The sequence below is a fragment of the Tachysurus fulvidraco genome, chromosome 14 (genome assembly GCF_022655615.1).
Source record: "Tachysurus fulvidraco isolate hzauxx_2018 chromosome 14, HZAU_PFXX_2.0, whole genome shotgun sequence".
NCBI lineage: Eukaryota > Metazoa > Chordata > Actinopteri > Siluriformes > Bagridae > Tachysurus > Tachysurus fulvidraco.
This window is the reverse complement of record NC_062531.1, coordinates 22907127-22923181: the sequence shown is the minus strand read 5'-3', so window position 1 is coordinate 22923181 and position 16055 is coordinate 22907127. Positions and strand designations below refer to the sequence as shown.

Sequence of the window (16055 nt, the reverse complement as noted above, 5' to 3'; positions counted from 1 at the left end):
GGGAACTGATCAAAATTTCTGTAGAAACAGGGTTAAACCTCTTCCCAGGCCTCCGGATAAAAACATTTGAAATAACTTCACTGATCTCAAGAACCGCGTTTCAATCCATAAGCTGGTACTAACACTAAATCTACCTGAATCTAACCTCACTGTTATATATATAAAACACAGCATTGCAGAATGCATTATGGACCCGTGATTCGTCTTATCAGCCAAATACTAGTATGTGACAATGCATCGATACACAAAAACGCGGCAATGGCATTACATTGCATTAATTATGCATCTAATGCAATTACACTGTTTTCACATTAGAAATCGATTGTTTTTTTCCAAAGTTCTAAATAATAGTTATAAACACCGTCTAAATATTCTGCGAATAGATATTATAAAGCGTTCCAAACATATATCTGCTAATATTACTGATTCTAAAATGTGGAAAGAAAATAAAATCCACTATGATCTGACTAGAGATGGCTATGAATTCTCTACAGAAACATGAGAACAAACAGAAGCCCTGGGCAACTAATAGAAGAAGAAAAATAAAACAGCCAGGAACGTAACGGAAGAGGTAAGGGAAAAAGGGTAGGAGCAAAATGAGAGAGGCAAAAATGAGCACATGGAAGAGGTCAGAGCTACATGGAAAGAGAGATGGAAAGCGGGAATCTGTGATGGAGGTCAAAGCTCAAATGTTACTGGTACATGAAGCTTCACTGCTGACAAGTCTTCTGGGATATATGAGTAATGCCTTATGCTAGGAGTGAATTTGCATTACTGTTTACACAGATAATATGGTTGATAAGGACATGCGGAGAAATGTATTTGAACTACTAAATAACAACGTACGCAGTAAGGCTATGTTTATTGTGTACAGATTCAGAGTGTTTGAATTAGATTAAAAGTTGAAGTGCATAAGCACGATGGCACTGATTTCAGCATTAGACTAAAATACTAAAGTGTTGCCGCATCAGTGTAGTTACAGTACTTTGAGGTGAAGTCATGGCTATTGCTGCCTTCAGCTAAAATTCTATGTGACTTAATATATCAAACCTCTAATTAAAGAAAACTCCACCTCAACTTGGAGGTCATATTGACATGGCTGCTCAAAGTATCAACAGTTTATTTCCTACTTTGTAGCTCAAAAACACAGATGCTGAAAGCTATGCAATTCCATCAGGAGTTAGAAGAACAGGATCGATTGTCCGAACTGAAAATGTGAAGGAAAAAAATAGCTTCAGTATAAAATAAATACATTTTGGACACCACTGAATATCACCGAGTAGTTGTTTTCAATGGATTTTATCTTTAACTGAGGCCCAGCAGTGAAAGACCCTTCAGAAATCCTGCATGGGTGGACGTGTGGGTTTCCCTGGGAAAGACATGCAGGGTCTTCCGGAAAGGAACCCCACCTTCGGATGGCAGATAGTATACCGCACCAGTGCCAAGGTAGCGTGGGTGAGTGGGCAGCAGTGCACAGAGACGACTAGCAGCCGTGGGCACTGCCAGGCTTAGCGATGAAGATGCTGCCCGTGTCGTAATCATAGGCAGTGAGGGAAGAAAAAGGAAAACGGAGATTCACTAAAACAGAAAAAGAAAGGGGGGCTCACATTCAAATCCTCTCTCTTTAACGCCCCCACACAGGTTTAAGCAGAGCGTATAAAATCATTCACACAGAGAGAGTGAGAGAGAGAGCGACACAGGCGGAGAGTAAAAGGAGCTTGAGCAAGAAAAGATACAGAGGTAGTGTTTAAAGCCAGCGCAGCAAAGCTTGCTCAGGAGATCGCATCCTGGCAGTTCTAATCACTGTAATGGTTTAAAAACTTCATCTCTACTAAGAACCAAATGTATTGACAAATGTCTTCTAAGTATCATAAGCCAAAGCAGACTTTTTGTCAGCCCTTGGGGACTGGCACCAAAAAAAGTTAACATAATTTCAGTCAAAATGCAAACAGTCAAACCAGCAAGGATGAGAGATTACAGAAAAATACTGTAGAAATGCTGTGAACTTCGAGACTTTTAAATGTCATGTTCGAATGAAGCTTTTAAAATGGAATGCATTTGTGCCAGCTCTAACACTTCCACATCAAACCAATTCCAAGTCTGTTCACAACATTCAGGACACTGACTTCAGTGCCAGATATGGTTCAAATATCTCCAACTTGAACTTGAAATCCCTGTGACGACGCTGAACTGTCTTCTCCTTGCTATATGGTGAAGTGAGATGCATTAACATGTAAAATCCATGCAGATATTTTGGCTGGCCGTCTGATTCAGTTCTATTTGTGTTCTAAGCTACATCCTCTAGAAGAACTGTAAGCTCGCATTTTAATCATACAATTTTATTTAAAAAATCACGGATTTGGTTTCATTGTATCCAAGTGTAAGTTGTTCTAGGTCTTGAGATATAGCCTATAGAAAGATGCTATGTCTGTGCGTTTGTATGTTTTATGGAACCATGTTGTTTGTGTGATTTTAGCGGCATTAACGTGATTTATTCTCTTCTCTATTCTCTTTCTTTCCTATTTGTACATTTTTTTATTGACTTTGGCCAAATCTGAAATATCATAAATATTGAAAAAAATTCTAACACAGACAAACAGACATACATATAGATAATCATTCACACAAATAAGGTAAGTAAAGACTAATTTATAGTGTTTGACTCAACTGTGTTCACCAAATGATCAATTATAATTCAACACCTATCAATCCGTAAACTGTACCTTGCAGAAATGTGCACAATTTGTTTAAAGCCAATTTACTTAATTACACAACAATATCACAGTTCTTCAGTAGATTCCAATGAGAAGCAATAAAAAAATAAAAAGATTTGAAGATTTGTCAAAAAAAAATAATTTTTTTTTGTTGTTGTTGAAGATTTGGCCAAAAAAAATTTTTTTTTTTTTTTTAATAATAAAATCTTGTATTTGTTGAAACTGATGAATGTGCCGAGTGAGTTTACCTGCGTTTGTTTTTCAATTGCTCATTGCTCAGAACATTCAGAAGCATTGCTATGACTAGGACTGGGTGACATGACAGATATTTACAAACCCATACTTGTATTATATCTATAGCTGGTTTCTTTTTAAAGTTGGCCACTGTTTTATCATGGGACCGTAATATGTTCAATAGTTTATACTCAGGTGTTTGGTTAGTGTGGTCCAAACATGCGAATGCTAGGAAAATATACTGTGGCTATTACATTACAGCGAAAGAAGTGAGTGAGAACTGTGATCTCAATTTTAAACCAAAATGTATGGCGATTCTGGTTTCATCAAGAATCACGCAGTACTGCACATTTCTCAACTCCTTTCTGCTGCAGGTTGATGGAAAACCCTTATAGATAGCCTATAGATAAAACACACCGAAAATGCTATTACCTCCTTCCTGTACAAGTCATGGACACTTTTCCAATTTGTTCAGAAAACACATTATTACTCCCACAATAAGCAGCATAACACTGCACTGAAAATGCTTACATAGCTCCATATCTTTAAAAAAGGAAAAAAAAAAAACAGAGAAGGAGCAACATAAATCCTGTAATCTCACTGGCTATGTCAGATCAGAGCTTCTGATTCAATGTGAAAAGCAGCCAACTGACAAAAGTCATTTTTATTATCTCTGTGCGTCAAAGATATTTGAGGATTTGAAACATGGCACAAGCGGAACACCACAAGTGTTGGTACACAGTATGCTGCCAATTATCTGTTCCCCAAACTGAGAACATGTGGTATCATTGCAAGAGACAAACCAAGAGAATTTAACAAGGATTTAATACATTACCATCACTGCTAAGAATTGCACACACTTAATTTACTGTTGTTGTTTTTTCTGGCATATGATCAAACATGGAATTGTTTTGGGGGTTTTTTTGTTGTTTTTTTTCTTCAGAAGTTTGAGATTAGAGAAAAAATGTGTGATGAAAGAGAAAGAACATTTTGGCAAATGACTGCAATTTCCATGTTGGCGTGTAATAAATACGTTATGACGCTCGGATTAAAAGATCCCTCTTTAAGAAATTCACATTTGTGGGATACCAATGAAATGAATATTGCTCCTTGAGGAAAATATAAAACTATCCATGTGGTTAACAATTGTTATTACAAGCAAAGCACATTCTGTTTTTCAGTTGTTTAGTTATTCTTTTACAGCTGGAAGTGCCTTGTTGATCTAATATTTCTGTGCATTTGTATCTTTTAGTGATGTCCAAGTCATTAAAACTCTCCCAGGATATTAAAAGTCCGGTCCAGCCCAAACGTTTATTCCGTCTCGTCCTCTATTTGCTTAAACTGATATCTTTCTAAAACCTTTTCTAGAGTTTTCTAAGATTAGCTTTTTGCTTTCGGCGGTAACCGTTTTTGATCCTGACAAATTTGACAAAACACAAATTACTCATTTGTGGACTTGTCGTTCAACATACTGGTGTTGATGAGCTCAGCTGTTGTTTTCCAGTTTCATTACAACTACTTGACCAGGAGTGTCTAGCTTTGGCAGTCTTTGGCAGTGGGATGATTTTTCAGTATGGAGATATTTAATAACATTATAAACAGTTGTGGTTCATTAAATAATGCAAAATCTGCCAGAATATCACATTGACTTATTGACATATTAAACCTATGCTGTTTCCACACTTGAGAAAAAAACTTAACCAACACCAGACTTTGGATATTAATTCTACTGTTAGAATAGTGTCTTTGTTCACACATGTTTTTAGATGTAACATGGTGGCAAACTTCAGTAACAATGGTTGGAAAGCTGTTTCTATTAAAGTTCTAAGCGCATCACTTGAATATGCTCCTATGATAAAGAATTCTTCATACAAGCATCAACCGTCTCAAACAAGGTCAGAGCAGCAGGTGAGCTCAACACCAAGAACTATTACAAGCCTAAATAAGATAAGCAGACTTTCAACAACGGTTGCTAATATTTAATAACTGTAGCTAACAGACTTGTAAGGAGTCAGTTCCTTTCTCAGCTAATAAACCACCACCAGGGATGCTAGCATATGCAAACATCTTCACCTCTTATATAAAAAGCTGTGAGATTTTTTTTCCCTCTAAAGCAGAGAAAAAGGCCTTACAGAGATTTATTGGCTTTCTGAAAAGCTATGTAAAATGGATACATTTTGAAATACAAAGTTAATAAATAACATATAGTTGTAATAATCTTTCATTATCCATCCATTTGCAAACTAAAGCCCTATTCGGACAGGATTAGTTTTACGTGGGGACGTGCAGTAATGTAATTTTACCTCAGGACGTCTGTAATATTAATTGGCCAATTCAAGACATAATTTTTCCGGACCTTTTTACAGAAGCTAAAAGTCGCCGTAATCTTTACTGACATTGTCCGTAATGATTACCGAGATGGCACATTCGGATGGGACTAAAGAGAAGCTCTGGTAATAATTACTTTACCCCCACGTCCCCACGTCAAACTAATCCCCTCCGAATAGGGCTTAACACTAGTCTTACTCGAGAATCTAAACAACGCCGATCACGTATCAACTGGCAGTTAATAAATCAACACATATCACGTTGTTTCATGTTTAACAGCAACGTCAAATACCAAATACATTAAAAATCCAAACTGTATCTTCACATGGATGCCTGAGGATTACATATCTATTATTGATAGTTTATAATACCAACTAGTACCATGAAAGCCCTTACAAATTCTAAACAGCCACTTGGAAAATATATGTACCAAAGTCTACAGGAGTAATGTACTGTATGTACATAATAAATATAAATACTGTTCCTTAGGAAGAGTGGTAGAGAAATTCAATCCCCAGGTCCTGCTGGTTAAACACCATGGCAGGAGATGAACACATTAGATGTATATTATAACAACATACATACATAACAATGTATATTATGTATATATAAGGGCTGGTAATGCTTATTTTCGTCTACCATTGTTGTGTTAATAAATAATATATTCTTACGTTAATATTGCTATACCATTAACTAAATCAATTCTGTTTTCCACCAGATAATCACTAATAACATGGGGATTTTTTTTCCATTAATACATCAATTCATTATTTAGATTCACATTCTATTAACCAATTAAGTTTGACTCCACTTTCTACTGTTCTGAGGTCCCAGACGGTTCTTCTGTGAACGAAAAGTCACAAAAACACCATCATACACAATGATATGCTGGATCATGGACTGATACTCGGAAATACCTCAATGTTTAAGACTTTTATCAGCTTTTCTTAGACTTGTTATGGAATTCAGAGCATGAATGGAGGATAAAGTCAGGTCTAGTGTTTGAAGAACAAAGAAATCATGAAAAAAAAAAAAAAGACCTAAAATCCTTTACCATAGTTGTATTAGTCAGGCAGCACAGTTTAAAGTGAAAAAATATAAATTAAGAGTAATGAAGGTGTTGGAGTAATAACTGGCAGACGGATATAAACGCCAATAAGCTGATTTTAAGATTTCTGAGCTCACAGAGCTTGTAATTAATGTAATTCCATCCTGTTACTATCACAAAATATCATTAGAAGCAATATACAATAATGGGGTGGAATATAAAATGTACAGGGAAACTCATTACCTCGATGGCACTATTACGATTTCTGAACGTACTTCGATAACATATGAGTGCTTGGAGTGAGAAAAAAAAAAAGAAGAAGTGAAAACCAAGTTCAAATCCTGTGGAGGGTTTAGTCATTACTTCAAGGGCTGAGATAGAAATCTGTTGTTTAGCATGCCCCTTTGCTTTTGTTTTGGGTAATGAAAGCCCATTGAGAGGCGGACATGCTGGACCACTGCCCATTCCGCTCCGTTTCAATTACCCAGCATGCTTTCAGCAGGGTAATGAGGTGGGTGTCACCACGGGGGCAAAGTGACAGCCAGTGCCTGCTGCACTGCCGCTTAGCCTCTCGTTTCCGCAGCGATCAGCTGCCAATTGAAAGGGTCGAGAGGGCAGCCGAGTGAAAAAGATGAAGAACAACAGGGGAAAAAACCCAAAGAGAAGACCTACCGCAGACCAGCGACAGACTCACAAAGAGTCGCATTTTCACCACAGACCTCCAGCTACCGTATGTTTTCATAAGAGTCAGAGAAAAAAGTGGTAGCGGGAAAAGGGGAGAATTGTGTTTCAAAGTCCAGTAAATAAAGTTGGTATTGATTTAATCGCACATGTAATTCGTTTTGCTGTCTGACACCAAGTCCTGCAATAAAAGAGAATCATGTAGGACAGCATAACAGATAATACGACCATACATCAATTGGGGTTCTGGAGACATTAGGGCGATAGATCACCTTCAAGCCAGACTGCTTAGCTACGGAATTTATAAACTAGCTCCTAAAACTGAAGTGGCTTTCAATTTTAGTTTTCAATTTATAGATACTGTATGATCCTTTGCTGCTGTTCTCCACTAGGCTTGATTTTATATGATATTGAGTTTAATGCAGCGACTAAGACACGGCGATGGAGCCACCAAACTCAAGTGATACTACGACGAGCGTTAGTATGTTAGTGATTGATCTGATATATGGTGTTTGTCAGAGCATCATGGTGGTACTTTCTCCTCCATTCAATACACAAGCCTTCTAAATGGTACGTTTCTATAAATAACATGATATGCAACTAGTTTGAAAAATATCTAACCCTGCATAAAAATTCGCTCTGCTCGTTCGTCAAACACCGAATGTTTTATTTTGCTTTTATTTAAAAATAACGCAAATTTTATAGAGAGCAAATCCTATAGATTCGCTTTGAAATGATCAGGATTACATCCATCTCCATACTCCATTCTTTTTTTTTTTTATAAAGCAATGTTACCTGATTAATTCACAAATATAGAAAATCACTAATTAAAGCCTTTACAGAACCACTGCTGTTTAAATAATACCTTGGATTAGTGCAGTTGCATCACCTTGACTGACTTCTGCCTATCAAGCAGCACCTAAAACATTTACAGACTGCCCCTTTTTCTGCCTGATCTGAGCTTAATAATTAATCACAGCATGACCCAAAATACAGAAATAAAGAAAATACCCAAATTAAGCTATTTATTGTTAGTGGGCTGTGACCTCAGAACCACCAGCCAGTCAAAACTGCCTTTGAACTTTTTCTGCTGCTCACGTATACAAAAATAGTGAATATACAGCACTTACAGTTAAAAGCGATTTACATTTTATACAACTGAACAATTGAGGGTTAAGGGCCTTGTTCAGGGGCCCAGCAGTGGCAGCTTGGTGGACGTCGGAATTGAACTCTCAACCTTCCGATTGGTAGCCCAACACCTTAACCACTAGGCTACCACATACCACATAACATTATCACATGTATGAGTTGGAATGACATTTAAATTCAAAATTTTGGACAAATATGTAATAAACATTGAAAGTAACTGCAAACTGAACTTTTCATGCCCAGCATATTTACCCCTTGTCCTTACCTGTCTATACAACACCACAGATTTGTTTTCAGATGTCTCTTGTACATCATGGCGTGAGGATAATAGAATTAATGCTATGGTTGGCAACTCTGAATAATTTAACAGAAAAGAAGATTTTTATACTGCCATGCTGGTATGATACAATCATCTTATCACATGTGTTTACAGTATATGGCTACTTGAACATGATGCATACATTATTTCCCCAAACTTTAATAAACAAATGCTAAACATAGTAGTGAGTATTAACTAAAAGTAAAAATAAAATAAAAAATTAAGACAACTGACAAGCAGTATGAGGTTTAAATACGATTAGTTTTGTACTGTATGTGATAGGTGTGTGTGTGTGTGTGTGTGTGTGTGGCTGGATGGATGTGTGAGGGTGTGTGTGTGTGTGTGTGAGGGTGTGTGTGTGATTTGTTTTTTAATCATTTACAAAAAGGTCACAATTTGTCCACATGAACATAAAAGGAACACTGTGAGACTTAATAAATTTTGTGCTGGTGCTTTGACTGTACATTTGGCTGTATGGTTCTAGACACTATACAGTGGAGTACTTGTGCCACCTTCTGGCCAAAATAGACTAGAAATATTGTTGAGAACAACAGATTGTAATCTTGTAATCTGCTTTACAGAAAGTAGTATCATAGTGAGCAAAAAAGAGGTCAAGTAATCAGGTTTTCAATGTAAATAAAAAAAAATCATATTTCAAAATTATTTTATTCAGAAAAGCTTTAAAGTCACTAGGAAAAATGACTCAGAGTAATGAAACTCAGAATATTCAGAGTTTTCCTACATTACCAACAACCCCAACTACAAGCTAGATGGAGTGATGCAGCAGTGCTTTAGTACTTTATACTATCCATGTCTCTCACCTCCTTGAACAAAAACATCAGCTTCCAAAGCTTCAGCTTTCCTGCTAATACCACCAAGGGGCATCGTGCTCACCATCTTGTAGGTCGCTAACTAGCCAAGCCAAGTCTTATCTCACAGCAACATCATTGTATACAATGGCAACCACGTTATATACAGTATGGCTGCATCGCCTTCTGGATCTTTGAGTCCAACATTTACACCAGCATCTCCTCTACTTTTACCCTCTATGTCTCATACATATGGTGCATATACACGTAACATAAGTCATTGAATAATTGGATATTTATCCCTTGTGTTTGAGCTTGCTGAAATGATTTCTCTCCAATTAAATGCCATTCCAACTGCATTGTTATGTCAGCTAAGAGGAACAGCAAATCACAAATTAGAACCAGAATCCCAAATGAATCCCATCTAGTATTACAATCTAAAAATATTTCAAGTGTTTCAGGATGTAGTTATACTTTAAGACGTGGATGTACGAGACAGACACAACGATCAACCCAGCACACATACTGTAAAATCCATCAGTGACTGTGTAATGTCTTGTCTTACCTTGTCAGCCATGGCCAAACGAACCTGTGGAGGTCCCCATTCTTGACTTATCTTCTCTCTGAATTCCTGAGGGATGATCATGCAGGAACGAATATCCAAATCTGGGTAACTTATCTCTAGCTCGCCTCTAAAAAAAATCACACACAATGAAATCAGGGCTGCACTGTGCTGTCACTGTTTCTTCTGATAGTGATGCCATATGCTTAAGAGTAGTTAGTTCCTGTCTTACAGCCACTTTTTGAAGGTTATAATAGTATGAAATGATAGAATGTATGCCAAAGGCAGAGTGTGTAATTTGTCATTTGAAAGTTCAACCTTTCAGAGAAGAGGTGGAGAAAGATGGAGTGTGGTGAGTGGGTTAGTGAGTGGGACCTGCTAGCTGCTTAGCATCTATGACTAAGAAATGTGAGGGAATCCTACACATTCAAAGCCTACAAGCTTACATGTCTAACTTCACCTCATTTGTATGTCAGTCGACACGAAGGACGTCAAAATACACGTTTAAAATGGTGAGAAAATGTTTTTTGTTTTGTTTTGTTTTTATCTCTTAACACTGACCTGCAAAAGCGTCGGTCTTCTGTGAGAACTTCGTCTTTTAACGGTCCAGACTGGTGCTGACACGAGCGCTGAACGCACGCGACCACCAGGAGCAAAACGGCGCGAAAAAACATCTCAAAGTTTCTGACAGGAAGAAGAAGACTTGAATTAAACCGTGTATAATGAAGTTCTACATAATATATACAAACAAGTTAATTCCTCATTTATTTAGCTTTCGCTTACTAAAAATACGGACGACACTGCAAACAGTGGTCGTCATTTTATTTCCCCTCGGTTTTACCTGGTGTCTTAGCTTCAGTAGTCAGGCTGCTAATAACAGATGACCCCAGTGGCTTTATATATCAAATAACAAAGCTAATTTGGGAAGCTAAGCCTGCCCAATGGACACATCAGCCTGTTTTACTTTCATTAAACTGCTCCAAATATCTGTCAGTCACTAGAGTTAGGCCAAAATAATCTTGTTGACACGGATTTACAGCTCTAACATCCGGGTAATTCATTTTTTTTATTGACATCATTTATTTGGTTTTCTGGTAAGTTTACAAAGGTGTTCCTTTATCTACAAGATCCTGGCACTACCTACCTACCTACCTACCTACCTACCTACCTAACTAACACTCAAACTCCCCACATTCACACCTAGGGGTAACTTAGGATAGCCAAGACACACATAAACTTACTTTTCACTTTAATAGGAAAACCTGCTCATTTAGCATCGAAACGTTTTGTTAATGTTCACATAAAACGTCGTACTGTCAGGACTCAGTGCGTTGCTGTTCGTTTGTGTAAACACTAAAGACAGTTGTGTGTGTGAAAATCCAAGAGACCATGAGTTTACGATATACTCGAACCGAGGCCTTTGACCCGTATCTGCATGATTGTACGCATTGCACTTTTACCACATCAACAGGCAACTGAATAAATGATTAAATGCAGGTGCTGTACAGGTGTTCCTATTAAACTGGACCATGACTGCCTTAGAAGATTTTACACCAAGCATTTTGCTTTTGGTGATGTCATGCTGGTGTTACTGTTTGTGTCAAAGGTCTGGAGCTAAATGTAAAATGTGAAAGAAGTTCAGATGAGAATTCAACAATGCTGAGCGTGAATTAAACTGAACGTGAATTGAATTATTATTGTAGCTAAACAGTTTTTTCAGAAACCATCAAAGTCATGTTCAAGCTCTGTCCTCGTAACGTCACGTCTATAATGCCGATAACATTTATAATACAGTATGTTTTACTAGATAGGTCAGATCAACGATACATAAAAGACTAGATGTACCTCGGGTTCAGTATCAGATACTGTAAGTATCGAGCGGTTATTATGAGAACGTGATAAAACATTTCTTTTCTATAAAGCGCTAATTATTTGACAAAGGAGACAAAGCATACTGTAAGTGTAAAGACAATAGTACAGAGACTCGCAAACACACAGTACGAGAAGCTGAGGAATAAACACACACAAAAAAAAAAAACACAACCATTTGCCTATTAGGATTTATTAACTAAACACTATTTACAGCAGAATGCATGCTACAATTTCAAATGTCCATTTCCTGATGGTAGAAACAATCCAAACTACACACCAAATTAAAAAAAAAATGTCAGCATCAGCTTGCTAATACTGAGAAAAACATTCAAGTTTTTGTATTCAACCGCTGAACATCGGTGACTCCTGGACAGAGCAGCTAGTTGTGATTGTGCAGCAAACACATATCTCTTAGGGGTGTCTTTTGTACTCCCTTTGGTTTGTGCTTCTTTGCAGCGGTGGTACGTTAGCACCGAGAACACGGGAAACGTTTCAGGATTTTGTTCTTTTTACACCGTTTTTTTAAAAAATAGAATCGATAGTCATAGCATAGCGTGCCTTAGTGTCTAAAACTGCATCAAAAAGTGCAGTATATCATACTCGGTAGGCTAGATTATACTGTAGCTGTTTGTTTGTTTTTTTACTGCTCATATTTAAATCTAAAGCAGTGTTAGATGCTGAACATTCATTCGAGAAGTACATGCACATCACAGGTTTTCGAATCTTACCTGCTCGACTATGTATAACGCAGCGTCTACGGAGTGTTGAATAGCATTTTATCGTGCTGGTAATAAATAAAGACAAATTACAAGTGGAATTCCCTGCACTGAATTTATGGACCATGGGCTATCATGGGGTGGATGAAGCAGTAAACTGCATTTGCTAATTTACTAAAGCCTTACAAGATATTAACAATGGTGTCTTTACTATCACGACATTTACTTTTTTTTTTTTTTACATGGGGCTAATTTTTTGTTTGTTGTAAATAATGTTGGCTAATAAAGCATTCGAATGTTTAGTAGTATTAATACTGGTACATGACGGACAGATATACAGTGTGCAGCATGTTTGGTACGTATCATTTCACCATGATTTAGTACAAACACGTACAGTTTTGAGTGAAAATAACCCTTTACTGTCAAAGAGAATCATTTACATTAAGGCATGGGGTGTCTCGACTGCAGCAGCAGATATAGAGAAATTCCTAAATGTGTTTTACCTGGTCTAAAGCATTGCTGTCCCATAACTACAGGATTTTAGTTTTTCCTTTGTTGCATTTCAGAACATGAACAGCAAATATCATTTACTCAATAGAAAGGAAAGGCAAAGAGAAGGAAAGGGAAGGAGAGGAGAGGAGAGGAAATTAGAGGAGAGGAAAGGAAAGGAACAGAGATGGGAGGGAAGCCAAGGGAAGGAAAGGAAAGAAAAGGAAAGGAGCAGAGATGGGAGGGAAGCCAAGGGAAGGAAAGAAAAGGAAAGGAAAGGAGCAGAGATGGGAGGGAAGCCAAGGGAAGGAAAGGAAAGGAAAGGAAAGGAGCAGAGATGGGAGGGAAGCCAAGGGAAGGAAATGAAAGAAAAAAGAATGGAAAGAAAAGGAAAGGAGAAGAAAGGATAGCAGAGGAGAAGAGAGGAAAGGAACAGGGATAGGAGGGAAGATAATGAAAGGAAAGGAAAGGAAAGAAAAAAGAAGGGAAAGGAAAAAAGGAGAGGAAAGGAAAGGAACAGAGATGGGAGGGAAGCTAAGGGAAGGGAAGGAAAGGAAAGGAGAGGAAAGTAAAGTAAAGGGAAGGAAAGGAGAGGAAAGGGAAGGAAAGGAGAGGAAAGTAAAGTAAAGAAACGGAACGACGAGAGAAGGTAATCGAAGGAAAGGGAAGGGAAGGAAATCACAAAATTATAACAATTCAATTGGACAGCAGCAAAGTATCAGATGCCAAAAACATCAGATTTTATGACCATACAATGAATATACATTGTGATGCATAACTATGTACAAGTACAGTCCATATTTTTAATCTGTAATATTCTCAGAGATGTAACTATGCCGACCTCCAGAATTACTCACATATTGTCACAATAAGGTTAATAAAAGCCAGCTGGGGATTTCTTTTCTGTCCCGAACCTGCTTTAAGTCAGTTAAAGACTTCTCTTAAACTTCTGCAGAATTACACTTAAAGACATGACTAGCACAATATCGATCATTAGAACAACGGTCGAATAACAGAGACCTAACCAAACAGACAGCTTTAACAGCTTTTTCTTCTTCTTTTTTATATATACAGATTATGTATTAGTGATTACAAAAAAAAAAAAAAAAAACCCAACCTAGCTAAAAGGTGCTTCTGTTACCACCTGTATTACAGGATGTATTAAGAGACCAGCGTATTTGAATGAAACAACATGGCACCATATAGAGCCATGTAATAATAGAGCTGGTACTTCACTCATGATTTTAGTTTTCAGGTTCTAATGAAACCTAGATATAAATGTGATGGATAATAAAGTTCATTTGGGTCCTCGCACATCCCTAACCGCTTTGTTCTTAATGTTTCTACAGTATATTCCAGTTTTCACAAACCAACTTGATTTCTATTAGATCTGTACTTTGGAGTTGATATCTCTGATAGCGCCACAGTTTTGTTAGAACCTTCTGAAAAACCTAACCAACCATTAACTACACCCTCGGTGTCACCCATGTTAATTGTTCAGCAGATTTAAAACAGGAAAGACTTTTAAATACATTTCTAAAATACTTGGTTAGAAAAAAAAACAAGACATCTTGAATACACGTCTTTCTTTTTGACTAATCCGAAACTAAGCTTCAGGACTGATTTATTCTGAAGGAGTCTTGCCAGTGTTCCATAAACCTGAAACTGACAACCATCCACAGAGTACAAAACCTTTAACGGTACCAATTTAGGTTAAGTTTTCTTTATAGATGAGTTTCTCCATCTTTATCTAGATACTTCTATGTAGTTAAATGCTACGTTTGATGCATCCTTTTGCTAGCAAGCAATCTAACTCTGATCCGTAAACACGCTTGACAAGCTAATTTGTCTGTGTCGAATGAGCTTACCTTTAAATGCCTTCTACTGTTTACACAGCTATTTGCTTTAGAAGTACTACTTCTTATTTTACTGCTGAGTTGATGCTATTCGGGTTGAGGAGACCATCCAGAGTTGACGAGTAGGACTTCTGAGTTGAGGAACGTTTACTTTTCTTTTTTTAAAAATTCTGGGCTACTGAGTTTTAGTCAAATGTAGCGTTAGACAAAAGAGTCCTGAAAAATTCCAATAGGGGGAAAAACAAGGTGGGGTGCACGATCTCTGAGAGCCAATGTTGACATTTGAAATCACCAAAACAAACACACCCCTAACCCAAATGGGTGTTACCCCTGTTTTGATAGCTCCGCCCCCACACATACATACGTAACCCAGGCTATTATGGCGGAACCTGCTGGGGCAGCTGTCCGAGGGGATGTTTTTATCAATAAATGAACTTAATGAGTAATACTATGGTAAAACAAATGTGTTTTTGTAGTACTGTGTGTTGTACCGTGAAAGGTTTCACGCGGAAGACGACGTTCAACGCTAATGTCAGACATGCGCACTGAACACTCTCTCTCTGCTGCACATTTTCAAGACACTCCCCTTCCTGCTAATTGGCTACACGTTTGTTTTGTTAGTCGGCCCGACTCGGTTTTCTGAAACGTTTTTCAAACATCGTGCACCTCACCTTTTAGCTATAAAGTAACCTCAGCTCCGGACAAAATGTGCTAATTATATACATCTTTACTAGCATGCTAGAAAATTGACTATTTAAACAGGTCTCTTTAAAAAAACAAACAAAAAATCCCAAAAATATTAGGGATATCGTACCAAGAGTAGATGAATACCTTTTTGCAATTACAAATGTTTTTTTTCTCCTGGAAATGAAATAAGATATAAATTGTTTGACACCTCTGTTATAGAGGAGCAGAGTTCTAGATGAAGAACCATGCTTGCAGGAGGAGGATATTGTAGACACTCACCAAAGCTCAACATTAGATACTAGCCATCAAGCCTAACTTTTGGAATCACAGACCAGTTATATCCCAAAGTAATGAACTCCAAAGGCTAGTAGGAGATAACCTGGGTTTAGAACTTGGGACAGATATACTGTATAAGCCCAGTGTAATGTTTCCTGAATGTCTCTCTGGAACCTAGAAATCTCAGGAAAAGGCATTGAAATTGGTTTAGATTCTTGGCACAAACTGGTTCTTCTGATGGAAAACGCCATATATCTTGACTTGAATATTGATGTAAACAAGGTTCGTGCTGGTGCCTACCGCCTTGATTTCTTG

General features: G+C 37.5%; 1 protein-coding gene across 5 annotated transcripts in view; it reads right to left on the bottom strand.

Moving 5' to 3' along the window:
- LOC113646472 (phosphatidylethanolamine-binding protein 4) overlaps positions 1–10844 on the bottom strand; it is an 82539-nt gene extending 71695 nt beyond the window's left edge. For 3 of the 5 annotated variants that reach the window (XM_027152761.2, XM_047822830.1, XM_047822831.1), the window contains exons 1-3: positions 10686–10844; positions 10406–10528; positions 9848–9974 (exon numbers count right to left, since the gene is read on the bottom strand). In XM_027152761.2, the coding sequence (XP_027008562.2) occupies positions 9848–9974; positions 10406–10518 (240 nt within the window). In that variant the 5' untranslated portion in view covers positions 10519–10528; positions 10686–10844. Of the gene's footprint in view, positions 1–9847; positions 9975–10405; positions 10529–10627 lie in introns of all 5 variants that reach the window. The other 2 variants (XM_027152757.2, XM_047822829.1) reach the window with 2 other exon arrangements.
- Between the last annotated feature and the right edge of the window lie 5211 nt (positions 10845–16055).